The sequence below is a fragment of the Colletotrichum truncatum genome, assembly GCF_014235925.2.
Source record: "Colletotrichum truncatum strain CMES1059 chromosome Unknown Contig_0001, whole genome shotgun sequence".
Classification (NCBI taxonomy): Eukaryota; Fungi; Ascomycota; class Sordariomycetes; order Glomerellales; family Glomerellaceae; genus Colletotrichum; species Colletotrichum truncatum.
Genome location: NW_027222398.1, coordinates 6,198,024 through 6,211,192, shown reverse-complemented (window position 1 = coordinate 6,211,192; position 13,169 = coordinate 6,198,024). Strand labels below are relative to the sequence as shown.

Below are 13,169 nucleotides of genomic sequence, written 5' to 3'. Positions count from 1 at the left end.
ATTAGAACCAATTTACTGTTATTTGTTATTGACGAACGGAATTCCGTTTCACCCCCTGTTTCACCCCCTGTGAAACCTACACTGATCAGTGGTAAACCTCACAGTTGCCATTAATTTGGTTAACTTCACAATTACCACTCTGCTACGGACAAACCGCAGATCAGCAAGGTCAACACCAGAAGAGACGACTTCTTGAACTGGATACCCAAGCCCAGGTAAAAGTAGGGATTTCGTGCTAACGAGAGAAGAAGCGAGAGTAACTGGGATCTACGGAAACCAGCAGAAGAAAGCTTCTTTTCCTCGAATCTACCAGCAATCCGATTATTCGAGTAACCTAGGGACTGCTACGCTCACCCTAGGCGGGATAAGGTTAATCGCAGCCAATTATCGCTGGCAAGAGCGTTCCATCACGCGTTTTCAACCACCAGAAGAAGAGACCTACCGAATCGACGGTCTTCCAACCTCTTCACGCCACAAGGGCGAAGATTCACGAATCCCACAAGGGACAACAACTTCCCCAACTACAACTATCCCCCACGCGCGGTGCCAATCACGAGGCGCCCGCTAGTTTCTCAATAAATCCCCAGACGAGGTGCCAACCGCGAGGCGCCTGCCACAAGAGACCTCCCTACCAGAAGAAGAACACGCCGAAAGGCGAGCGGAGACTACCGGCGGTAATCCGCCTATACAGCTATACGTATACGCCTCCGAGGCTGCGGCTTAGGAGAAACGCACGTGGTTGTGGGCGTCATAAGGCCAACTGTCCGCTAGATTCTAAACTTCCCAACAGTGAGGAGCGAAGCCCGAAGCGAGAAAGAGAGATTCACGAGAGAATCTACGGTAGAACTCTCTCCCTACCAATTCGAGACCTGTGTATACCCTCACACCCCTCGAGAACATCAGCGAGAACGGCGCCGACGGAAACAAACGACGAACCGACGAAAATCCCCGATTTCACGATTCTTTCCCCTTAGAATCGTAATATCCCGAATCGTCTTTTGACTCCCACTTCCAGGCCTGCATCTTGCACCAATCGCAGCTGACGCTGTTGAGGATTAGAATTCAAGATTCTGAACAGAAGTAATCCTTTTATACTGTCAGAATGGAGCGAAATTCACGAGAAGGATCGCCCGCGAGCGGCGTTACTGCCAAAAGCCAATCAACAGTCCCCATCCCACAGAGAATCGAAAGTATGATCGATCCAGCAGTATGGGGCAACTGGGCAATCGACCTTACAAACGCTAGCCCACAGCAACTGGGTTCCTATATGGGTTTCCTACTTGAGACCTATGAGAAGAGGAATCTCACGGGCCTCGAGCTATGGAACGAAGTTTCTCCCGATTTCGCCGACTGGTCAGAAGAAGACTTCCAGAACGTACCTCCCCCAATCCTACGATTCTTCAGAGACCATTTAATCGGTAACGGCGTCTACGTCGAAATGGATGGCAAGAAAATCTCGAAAAACGTGGCATTAGCCCTCAAAAAGGAAGAATTCCACTACTGGTCACCCCAAGAACTCGAACAAGGCGTCAAGAGATATCGCAACCTGAAGGCTCTGATAAAAGACCCCGAATTCCACGAAGAGATCACGAGACCGGCAACAGTAGCCAACAGCACAGGAGGAAGAGTCGAACCAACCCTACAGCCACCTCCTCCACAAGAACAACAACAGTGGCAACTACCGTACCGACCGCCACATCCCACGGTCTCTCCGTTAACAGACTTCCAACCATACGAGTCAACAGACCGTATCGGAAAGCAATTAACAGAATTCGCGAAACTATACCCCGACGATATGAAATACAGCGGCGATATGTACGATGTACGCGAAAAGAAGGGCTGGACCGGACCGTTTACTTTAGCAGCCATAAACGGCGAAACCTGTACTGTCGATACGCCACGTGGTCCGAAGACCTTCCGGTCTACCGTAGTCAAACCATACTACGAAGATCCCGATCAACCACCTAATTCCATCGCCGCGCCAGAAGAAGAAGAACCCGAAGCTGAGATACCGCAGCAGGAAGTAGTACGCGACGAAATTATCGTCGCCGGCGGAGGCAGTGAACCGGACGAACCGCAAGAGGCACCGGAGCCACCGAGAAGACGCCCGGGCAGACCCCGGAAGAGACCACTGCCAATCGCCCACTTCACAGAGGAATTCAACGATGACCCGGATTATCAACAAATATTCCTATCGATTAAGGAGCAAGCAGACGAAGAATTGGCAATCAAACTACGACGAGAAGGTGTTATTACTACACCAGGCGAACCGTTCGAACAGTCAACTAAACAAGAGATCAACAGCCTCATCGCTAGAGGAGTGTTCAAATTCACCCAGTTCAATAAGAGAAGGCACCAGAACGTACGAATCTTCCGATCTCGTATCGTCAACGAAGTCAAGGGTAAAACAACCGAACCCTACGAGAAATCGAGACTTGTAATACAGGGTTACGCCGACGATAGCAAGAAGGCTATATTGACCCAATCGCCAACGATTCAACGGGCGAGTCAACGGCTAATTCTGTCAATTACCCCGTCACTCCTACGAGAAGGGAAACAACTATGGCTTCGAGATATCACACAAGCCTACGTTCAATCCTCCACAAGGCTCAATCGCACTATTCTCGCCTACCCACCGAAGCAAATTCAAGACCAGTACCCAAAAGGGACCATTATGGAGGTTGTGAAGCCTCTGTACGGAATCGCAGAAGCTGGAACCCACTGGTGGGCAACGTATCACAAGCATCACAGAGAGAATCTCCAGATGGTTACTTCTTCGTACGATCCATGCCTATTGATCTCATCTACCGAAAATCCACACTTTGGCTGTATCGGCATGCAAACCGACGATACCCTCGGTTTGTCAGACAAGGCGTTCTCACAATTAGAAGACGAACAGTTAGAAAAAGCGGCTTTTACGGCAAAAGCGAAGAATATCCTCATAATTGACGAACCCCTCCAATTCAACGGAGGGATAATCGCGCTGTCAACCGACAATTCGATCAATTTGAGGCAAAAGGGACAAGCCAAGAAGTTACGATGTATTGAGACTACTAAACCCAACCCAAAACAGCAATATGTCGAACAACGCGCCAGAGGGGCGTACATCGCGTCAATTTGCCAACCCGAGGCCTGTTTCGATTTATCCACTGCTGCCCAACACCAAGACCCCTCGCCAGAAGCGATAAAAGCACTGAATCAACGGATTCGATGGCAAATAGAATCGCCTAACCGAGGAATAACGTTTATCCCACTCGACCTTACAACAGCCAAGCTATTCGTTTTCGTTGACGGGTCGTTCGCTAATAACCACGACCTCTCCTCCCAATTAGGGTTTCTGATCATCCTAGCCAACGACACTTCCTCTGACAGCAACAACGGAGAATTCACGATTCACGGTAACCTCGTTCATTACAGCTCTACGAAGAGTAAACGAGTCACCCGCAGCGTATTAGCGTCAGAGATCTACGGGATGGTCGCTGGCGTCGATATGGCCTACGCCCTCGCCACAACCCTGGCGACAATCACTGACCACCTCAACCTACCAACGATTCAGACAGTTGTCTGTACCGATTCCTATTCGCTGTACGAGTGTCTCGTGAAGCTGGGCACTACCAAAGAAAAGCGACTCATGATCGATATCATGGCGTTGAGACAATCGTACGAAAGACGAGAACTACAAGAAATTCGTTGGATTAACGGCGAAGACAACCCTGCTGATGCCCTCACGAAGGAAACGGAATTCCGTTCGTCAATAACAAATAACAGTAAATTGGTTCTAATCGATGGTTCATGATTGTTGAAAGTGGTGTTGTTGACTAGAAGGTGGGGATATTCCCCCTTGGCCTGTCACGTGGGTCTGGGAGGCTTGGGCCTCTCAGCCTGGCGGGCGTGTGGCTGGAAGTGCCACACGGCTCCGTATTCCAACTATCGCAACACTGGAAACTCTCTTTTTATGGTGTTGAAGCGGTTGGAATACGTTGTCCCTATACAGTTCCGTCTCCTCGTCAATTCGGCCTCCTATCCCTACTTTCTCCCGTAGTTACGGTCTTGTTACCCATCCCTCCATACGTATCGTTATCGTGTTGCTATCAACGAATCTCTCGAGGGCTCGATTTGGTTTGCTCTTCGTGAGGGCATCAGCAGGGTTGTCTTCGCCGTTAATCCAACGAATTTCTTGTAGTTCTCGTCTTTCGTACGATTGTCTCAACGCCATGATATCGATCATGAGTCGCTTTTCTTTGGTAGTGCCCAGCTTCACGAGACACTCGTACAGCGAATAGGAATCGGTACAGACAACTGTCTGAATCGTTGGTAGGTTGAGGTGGTCAGTGATTGTCGCCAGGGTTGTGGCGAGGGCGTAGGCCATATCGACGCCAGCGACCATCCCGTAGATCTCTGACGCTAATACGCTGCGGGTGACTCGTTTACTCTTCGTAGAGCTGTAATGAACGAGGTTACCGTGAATCGTGAATTCTCCGTTGTTGCTGTCAGAGGAAGTGTCGTTGGCTAGGATGATCAGAAACCCTAATTGGGAGGAGAGGTCGTGGTTATTAGCGAACGACCCGTCAACGAAAACGAATAGCTTGGCTGTTGTAAGGTCGAGTGGGATAAACGTTATTCCTCGGTTAGGCGATTCTATTTGCCATCGAATCCGTTGATTCAGTGCTTTTATCGCTTCTGGCGAGGGGTCTTGGTGTTGGGCAGCAGTGGATAAATCGAAACAGGCCTCGGGTTGGCAAATTGACGCGATGTACGCCCCTCTGGCGCGTTGTTCGACATATTGCTGTTTTGGGTTGGGTTTAGTAGTCTCAATACATCGTAACTTCTTGGCTTGTCCCTTTTGCCTCAAATTGATCGAATTGTCGGTTGACAGCGCGATTATCCCTCCGTTGAATTGGAGGGGTTCGTCAATTATGAGGATATTCTTCGCTTTTGCCGTAAAAGCCGCTTTTTCTAACTGTTCGTCTTCTAATTGTGAGAACGCCTTGTCTGACAAACCGAGGGTATCGTCGGTTTGCATGCCGATACAGCCAAAGTGTGGATTTTCGGTAGATGAGATCAATAGGCATGGATCGTACGAAGAAGTAACCATCTGGAGATTCTCTCTGTGATGCTTGTGATACGTTGCCCACCAGTGGGTTCCAGCTTCTGCGATTCCGTACAGAGGCTTCACAACCTCCATAATGGTCCCTTTTGGGTACTGGTCTTGAATTTGCTTCGGTGGGTAGGCGAGAATAGTGCGATTGAGCCTTGTGGAGGATTGAACGTAGGCTTGTGTGATATCTCGAAGCCATAGTTGTTTCCCTTCTCGTAGGAGTGACGGGGTAATTGACAGAATTAGCCGTTGACTCGCCCGTTGAATCGTTGGCGATTGGGTCAATATAGCCTTCTTGCTATCGTCGGCGTAACCCTGTATTACAAGTCTCGATTTCTCGTAGGGTTCGGTTGTTTTACCCTTGACTTCGTTGACGATACGAGATCGGAAGATTCGTACGTTCTGGTGCCTTCTCTTATTGAACTAGGTGAATTTGAACACTCCTCTAGCGATAAGGCTGTTGATCTCTTGTTTAGTTGACTGTTCGAACGGTTCGCCTGGTGTAGTAATAACACCTTCTCGTCGTAGTTTGATTGCCAATTCTTCGTCTGCTTGCTCCTTAATCGATAGGAATATTTGTTGATAATCCGGGTCATCGTTGAATTCCTCTGTGAAGTGGGCGATTGGCAGTGGTCTCTTCCGGGGTCTGCCCGGGCGTCTTCTCGGTGGCTCCGGTGCCTCTTGCGGTTCGTCCGGTTCACTGCCTCCGCCGGCGACGATAATTTCGTCGCGTACTACTTCCTGCTGCGGTATCTCAGCTTCGGGTTCTTCTTCTTCTGGCGCGGCGATGGAATTAGGTGGTTGATCGGGATCTTCGTAGTATGGTTTGACTACGGTAGACCGGAAGGTCTTCGGACCACGTGGCGTATCGACAGTACAGGTTTCGCCGTTTATGGCTGCTAAAGTAAACGGTCCGGTCCAGCCCTTCTTTTCGCGTACATCGTACATATCGCCGCTGTATTTCATATCGTCGGGGTATAGTTTCGCGAATTCTGTTAATTGCTTTCCGATACGGTCTGTTGACTCGTATGGTTGGAAGTCTGTTAACGGAGAGACCGTGGGATGTGGCGGTCGGTACGGTAGTTGCCACTGTTGTTGTTCTTGTGGAGGAGGTGGCTGTAGGGTTGGTTCGACTCTTCCTCCTGTGCTGTTGGCTACTGTTGCCGGTCTCGTGATCTCTTCGTGGAATTCGGGGTCTTTTATCAGAGCCTTCAGGTTGCGATATCTCTTGACGCCTTGTTCGAGTTCTTGGGGTGACCAGTAGTGGAATTCTTCCTTTTTGAGGGCTAATGCCACGTTTTTCGAGATTTTCTTGCCATCCATTTCGACGTAGACGCCGTTACCGATTAAATGGTCTCTGAAGAATCGTAGGATTGGGGGAGGTACGTTCTGGAAGTCTTCTTCTGACCAGTCGGCGAAATCGGGAGAAACTTCGTTCCATAGCTCGAGGCCCGTGAGATTCCTCTTCTCATAGGTCTCAAGTAGGAAACCCATATAGGAACCCAGTTGCTGTGGGCTAGCGTTTGTAAGGTCGATTGCCCAGTTGCCCCATACTGCTGGATCGATCATACTTTCGATTCTCTGTGGGATGGGGACTGTTGATTGGCTTTTGGCAGTGACGCCGCTCGCGGGCGATCCTTCTCGTGAATTTCGCTCCATTCTGACAGTATAAAAGGATTACTTCTGTTCAGAATCTTGAATTCTAATCCTCAACAGCGTCAGCTGCGATTGGTGCAAGATGCAGGCCTGGAAGTGGGAGTCAAAAGACGATTCGGGATATTACGATTCTAAGGGGAAAGAATCGTGAAATCGGGGATTTTCGTCGGTTCGTCGTTTGTTTCCGTCGGCGCCGTTCTCGCTGATGTTCTCGAGGGGTGTGAGGGTATACACAGGTCTCGAATTGGTAGGGAGAGAGTTCTACCGTAGATTCTCTCGTGAATCTCTCTTTCTCGCTTCGGGCTTCGCTCCTCACTGTTGGGAAGTTTAGAATCTAGCGGACAGTTGGCCTTATGACGCCCACAACCACGTGCGTTTCTCCTAAGCCGCAGCCTCGGAGGCGTATACGTATAGCTGTATAGGCGGATTACCGCCGGTAGTCTCCGCTCGCCTTTCGGCGTGTTCTTCTTCTGGTAGGGAGGTCTCTTGTGGCAGGCGCCTCGCGGTTGGCACCTCGTCTGGGGATTTATTGAGAAACTAGCGGGCGCCTCGTGATTGGCACCGCGCGTGGGGGATAGTTGTAGTTGGGGAAGTTGTTGTCCCTTGTGGGATTCGTGAATCTTCGCCCTTGTGGCGTGAAGAGGTTGGAAGACCGTCGATTCGGTAGGTCTCTTCTTCTGGTGGTTGAAAACGCGTGATGGAACGCTCTTGCCAGCGATAATTGGCTGCGATTAACCTTATCCCGCCTAGGGTGAGCGTAGCAGTCCCTAGGTTACTCGAATAATCGGATTGCTGGTAGATTCGAGGAAAAGAAGCTTTCTTCTGCTGGTTTCCGTAGATCCCAGTTACTCTCGCTTCTTCTCTCGTTAGCACGAAATCCCTACTTTTACCTGGGCTTGGGTATCCAGTTCAAGAAGTCGTCTCTTCTGGTGTTGACCTTGCTGATCTGCGGTTTGTCCGTAGCAGAGTGGTAATTGTGAAGTTAACCAAATTAATGGCAACTGTGAGGTTTACCACTGATCAGTGTAGGTTTCACAGGGGGTGAAACAGGGGGTGAAACGGAATTCCGTTCGTCAATAACAAATAACAGTAAATTGGTTCTAATCGATGGTTCATGATTGTTGAAAGTGGTGTTGTTGACTAGAAGGTGGGGATATTCCCCCTTGGCCTGTCACGTGGGTCTGGGAGGCTTGGGCCTCTCAGCCTGGCGGGCGTGTGGCTGGAAGTGCCACACGACTCCGTATTCCAACTATCGCAACAATTATCAAGCAGGCGTCATACCTTCGGACGGCTTACATTCTTGCGCAATGCGCTTCATCCGTTCTCTGGGGCCGAATCGCAGATTCGCCGCGAGGAGGAAGAAAAATCGTCATGCTCGTTGGCCTGACCTGTACATGTTGGTCAAATTCATCTCCATCTGGCTCTCAGAAGATAATGTCGATGCTGGTTTCTGACAAGTACTTGCAGTTCTTAGCATGTTGTGTCTCGGTTTCGTATCAAGCTTTAAGCAGATACTGTTTCTTCAGGCGGTACAGGGCTTCTCGAATAGTAATGTCGCCATCGTGAGGACGATGATTTCGGAAGTGGTACCACAGAAGAGGTGAGCTTGTATTCTTTCTTTTAAATATGCCCTGCCAGTCATGCTTCTTCTCATCCTTTTTTACTTCTTTTTTCCTCAATTCTAAATCGAAATGGCGTTAGTTTTCAAGCAAGGGCCTTTGTTCTGCTTCCGATATGTACCAGCATCGCAACAATCTTTGGCCCACTAATAGCAGGTTTGACGGCGGAAGTCACAACGCACGGACATGACGATGCCAACGCCTCACTTCTATCAAGATACCCTTATGCTCTGCCGGCCTTGGTAAACGCCCTAGGCTTGTTGATATGCTTGCTTGCGACGTTCCTGTTTCTCGAAGAGGTATGCCCCTTCTTTCTGTAATATGTTGATTTATTAAGGTACGTCTAACAAGACTTTCGAAAGACCTTGGAACCATTGCGCACAAGATACGACCCTGGGATTGCGCTCGCCCGAAAATTTACTTCATTTCTGCGCTTTTCAGACAGAGGTCAGGCGTATGAGGCCATCTCTGACGAGCCCGAAGACAGCAAAGAAATGGGCCCCATCAGCAGCACTGAGTTGCATGAAGGAACAAGCTCAGGAAGACCGTCGACTTCAGATGAGGACGGCATCGAAGCCGGCGAGAAGCCCGTGTCTGTGCTACCGACACGTCGGATTTTCACCAAGAAGATGCTGCTTGTCCTCCTCGCAACAGTGCTGCTGGATATCCAAATTGCCGTGACCAGCGACGCCATGTTCAATATTTTCAGTTACCCCGTAGCGACCGAAGAGGAAGAACGTCAAAGGGCTCTGCCTTTTAGATTTTCTGGCGGTGCTGGATTCAAGCCGCATTCACTCGCGTGGACGACGAGTATATTCGGTAGGTGCCTTGTCTCTATAGCTCCGTGGTGGTGTACCCAAGACGGCCCATCTGCTAACATTACTAATCTCACTCCAGGCCTTACTGGACTCCCCTTTCAGCTCTTGGTATACCCCAAGGTCACGCAGCGCTTTGGCACGTTGAAGACGTGGCGGTATTTCATGTTCGCCTTCCCTTTGATTTGGTTCCTGTACCCCTACATTGCCGTCATGCCATCTACCACGCCGGCGCCCTCAGAAAAGACTGGATTCATAGTCTGGGCATACGTTGTAGTGCTCGCATGCGCTACGGGACTTTTTGTGGGATGTGTAGCCCCTTGCCAGCTCATACTTACAGCGCTCTCGTCTCCGCACCCCTCAGCTTTGGCAAGGACACAGGGCATCACGTTTTTTGTCTCAACGGCGGTCCGTGGTTCGGGCTCAGCCTTGTCTGGTTCTCTCCTGGCTTACGGGCTGGTCCGCAACATGGCCGGTCTGCCATTCTGGCTCAGTAGCGTAGTCGGCGTGGTAGCGATTGCTACCAGCCCATTCGTGCCAGAGGGGAACGGCCATGAAATCCGATTACCTGGGGATGATTGAGAGGTAAAATCTCAAAAGAGCTCGAGTAAAAGGAAAAAAAAAAAAAAAAAACCTGTGCTAAACCTCTCCGTACATAGCTTTTCTACGTTGCAACAGCGGCACTTCTTGCCATGGTTGAATTTACGTTTCCATAAAACCTGCGTTGTAGTTCGTAATGAAGGGATTCTCGATGCTCTTACTTAGGTACGGTACGCTTGAGGCACGAACAATGTATAACTTGGACTGGGAAACCATGGTAAACTTGGGCGTTTGTCATGGCAGTGCTTGCCTGTGGTAGGTAGGTATTGCCGCCAAGTGTTCCAATTCACTTATTCGCCCTGCTACCGCACAGACTGCTGGCTGTTGTTGATACTTGGCTTTGACAGGCAGACCCTGGTAGCCAGCAGGGTAGACACACTAGGATAATACTAGTACACGAATGCAGATTAACTCAGTATTGAACAGATCACTTCTCCTACTACGCATTTGATCCCTGTCTAGCGTCTACGTGACACCTCCAACGCCCGCTGTACAGACTCTATAAATTTGTTTTAGAAGGGTCTACTAGGGTTTGTTAGGGATTATTAGTGGTTGATGGGGTTGATAGTATCTAGGGTTAGGGTTATCTCAGAGTCAGGGAAGCATGTTCCTCACTGTGCTGGATGGATAAATTGTCTTAATGTCAAAGAAATGTGACTGGTTTAATGCATAAATATTGCCACACGCCCCTGGCTAGAATTCTGACCACCCTGTTGTGCTGTAGTGTAAACCCCAGACTTTACAGTTGAGGCACCGCCCACTTACCGGGCTGAATCACGTGAGCTGTGTTCGGCTATAGTTACCCTGGGTAGTAATGATCTTCCCACGTCATAATGCCTAATCCACATTGGTTCCTTCTTCCATCCTCATTTTTACCAGTCCACTGCCAGATAGTAGTTTGTTACCAACATCTGTTCATCCTTGTCAGCGGTGCTATATCTTGAAAGTGCGTTTTTATTTCTGGAGCGCTGTATTATTCTCCCGGCGGCCATTTTTTTCACAGCAAAAGTCGTCCGATGTCTGTTCGGCCCATGACACACTCAAGCCTACTCGGCAAGCTACCTAGCCGACAAATTTGACAAAACTGAACTTTTAATAATTCTTATTATTTCAGCAATAACTGAGCCGGCCGGACGGCATGTGGGCTAAACTCAATTCTCTTGTTAATCTAAACAACTCGTCTAATCGAGTTAGGATCTCATCATTCCAGCAGTTACAAAATCGACTCCACTTGGTCTTGGGATGAGATGAACGTACAAGTGCTGATCTGAACCTCTTCAGGTCCACATTACTCAGTTTGGCTAGACCGTCCTGTTCTCTAGAGATCGTCCAGCTACACTACCTCACATGTATCAAAGTTTCCTATTTACGACATATGCGCAAACAATAACTACTGAGCCTAGGTCATACGAACCACAATCTTCTCCCCAGAGACCTGTCCCTGCGCAACTAGTTTCAGGCCATCAACGATCGCTTCAAATCCACCATCCACAATCCGCAATGGGTGGTGTTGCAACTTTCCTTGTTCGGCCAGGTCATGGGCGACTTGCCACAGCTTGACGCCGAACTGACGCATCTCCTCGGACGGCTCTCTCCCATACGGCTCGGGCCATGTACAACCTTCACCAAAGATGAGTGGGCCGACCACAAACGCTGTCTTCACCATCTTCCGCGTCGCAGCGTTAACCGGGAAGGGGTCGAGCGCCACGTAATTGCCGCCAGCGCGGCCGATGGCCTTGAAGCACGCCGTCGTTGACTCGACGTTGACAATGCAGTCGAGGGCGTACTTCAAGTTTCCCTTTGTATACTTGCGCTATACCGAGGTTGGTCAGCCAATATAGCGAATCGAGTCATGAGTATATGACCAAGTGTAGAGGGTACGTGTTTGTTGCCATGGAAGGGGTTGACCGGGAAGGACTTACAATCTTCTCCGCGCATCCTTCGTCGCGATAGTCAAAGACCTCCGCTGCGCCGTTTCTCTTTGCCAAGTCGAAATGCTTGGGGGAGCATGTAGCAATGGGAGTGCAGCCGGCCCTGCGCGTGGGCGAAACCTTTTGTCAGATGGACAAGAAAACCGGTACGGCCCTGAAACGAATTGTGGACTTACATGCGTATCAGCTGCATTGCTATCGTCGCGGTTGCAGTGCTGCCACCATAGACTAGCACGGTGGCCGGCTCAACCGCCGGCTCTCCTGGCAATGGTATGCCTAGCAACTTCATCGCTAGACCGGCGGTGCTCACACCGACAGGTAGCGATGCGGCGGCCTCGATGGTCCACGAGTCAGGAACCTTCATCCATGTCCTGCCCCTGGTGACGTTGTATTCAGCGAAGGCGCCTTGCTCAGGCGTGGCCTTGAACATGATGTTCTGGGCCCCACAGACCCTGTCACCGACGGCGACATCCTCAACCGCGGATCCCACGGCCAACACGGTGCCGGCGAAATCTGCCCCCAGGGTACCGAAGGGTATGGCAAACCCCCCTCTCATCTTGGTGTCGCTGGGGTTGAGTGCCACGGCATCAGTCCGGACAAGGACCTGGTCCGGAGAAAGTCTCGGGCATGGCGCGTCGGCCTTGATGATGGGCTTGTCCTGGTCGCCGAGGACCACGGCCTTCTGGGTAGCTGGCGGGGTAAAGTTGCCGGTCATCTTGGCTATTCTGATCATGTGTAACGAGAAGAGTTGCTATCGAATCTGTCGTCTGGTCACGCCACGGTCATCGCGCAATTTATCAACGTACGCATCCAGTCCTGATGTCTTGGTTGCCATGGACCCCCCACCCCGGGCGACGTTCGGGTGTAAAACGAAGACGAATCCCTTCCGCTGGGGGAGGATACAGGGGGCGTGTTACTATGTTGATGTGACAGGGAAGCTTCGATTAAAGTTTTGGGCGATGATTATCCCGTCACAAGGGTCCCCTGGCCTGTCTCATCAGATCTCCACGTCTTCGTACGTCGCTAGCCATACGCCTGGTGTCAAGCTTCTACACCTGGACTGTACGTGTGCCCCTGACAATGAGTAGCGTGAAATCGGCGATGCGTCTAGGCCTGCACCCAAGCGTGTTCACTCCAGCCTCTAGAGCCTGCATGACTAAGTCGCTGCACGGTTGTCGTTAAGCACTCTAAACTGACTTCCTGCAACGCATCCTACTCGTGCACTATGGACAATATTTCGGCGCATCATTCCTTATTTGACAAATACAGTGTTACTTTCCTCTCACCGCCTTCGACGCAGGAAAGGCTGACTCTTTGAATGTAATGAATGTGTCGTCAAACCAGTCTGGTGCAATTGCTATCCCCCGGTCCTAACCGCCCAACCCCCTTGCGTTTTAACTGTTGCGACATTTCGTCTTTACTACACTGAGCATACCTCTAAGATACCACA

General features: G+C 50.2%; 4 protein-coding genes across 4 annotated transcripts; 2 read left to right on the top strand and 2 right to left on the bottom strand.

Moving 5' to 3' along the window:
* Positions 1 to 1,102: 1,102 nt before the first annotated feature.
* CTRU02_201728 (uncharacterized protein) lies at positions 1,103 to 3,796 on the top strand (the record flags this gene model as incomplete). The annotated part of the gene is made up of 1 exon (XM_070203914.1): positions 1,103 to 3,796. One exon carries the CDS (start codon positions 1,103 to 1,105, stop codon positions 3,794 to 3,796), a length of 2,694 nt encoding a protein of 897 aa, XP_070062496.1.
* A 246-nt stretch (positions 3,797 to 4,042) lies between these two features.
* CTRU02_201727 (uncharacterized protein) lies at positions 4,043 to 6,757 on the bottom strand (the record flags this gene model as incomplete). The annotated part of the gene is given in 2 exon segments (XM_070203913.1): positions 4,043 to 5,521; positions 5,540 to 6,757. 2 exon segments carry the CDS (start codon positions 6,755 to 6,757, stop codon positions 4,043 to 4,045), a joined length of 2,697 nt encoding a protein of 898 aa, XP_070062495.1.
* A 1,568-nt stretch (positions 6,758 to 8,325) lies between these two features.
* CTRU02_201726 (major facilitator superfamily transporter) lies at positions 8,326 to 9,770 on the top strand (the record flags this gene model as incomplete). Its single annotated transcript, XM_070203912.1, has 3 exons — positions 8,326 to 8,354; positions 8,456 to 8,672; positions 8,736 to 9,770. 3 exons carry the CDS (start codon positions 8,326 to 8,328, stop codon positions 9,768 to 9,770), a joined length of 1,281 nt encoding a protein of 426 aa, XP_070062494.1.
* Positions 9,771 to 11,187: 1,417 nt separating this feature from the next.
* Positions 11,188 to 12,434, bottom strand: CTRU02_201725 (enoyl reductase; the record flags this gene model as incomplete). Its single annotated transcript, XM_036729849.1, has 3 exons — positions 11,188 to 11,601; positions 11,711 to 11,822; positions 11,896 to 12,434. 3 exons carry the CDS (start codon positions 12,432 to 12,434, stop codon positions 11,188 to 11,190), a joined length of 1,065 nt encoding a protein of 354 aa, XP_036578383.1.
* Between the last annotated feature and the right edge of the window lie 735 nt (positions 12,435 to 13,169).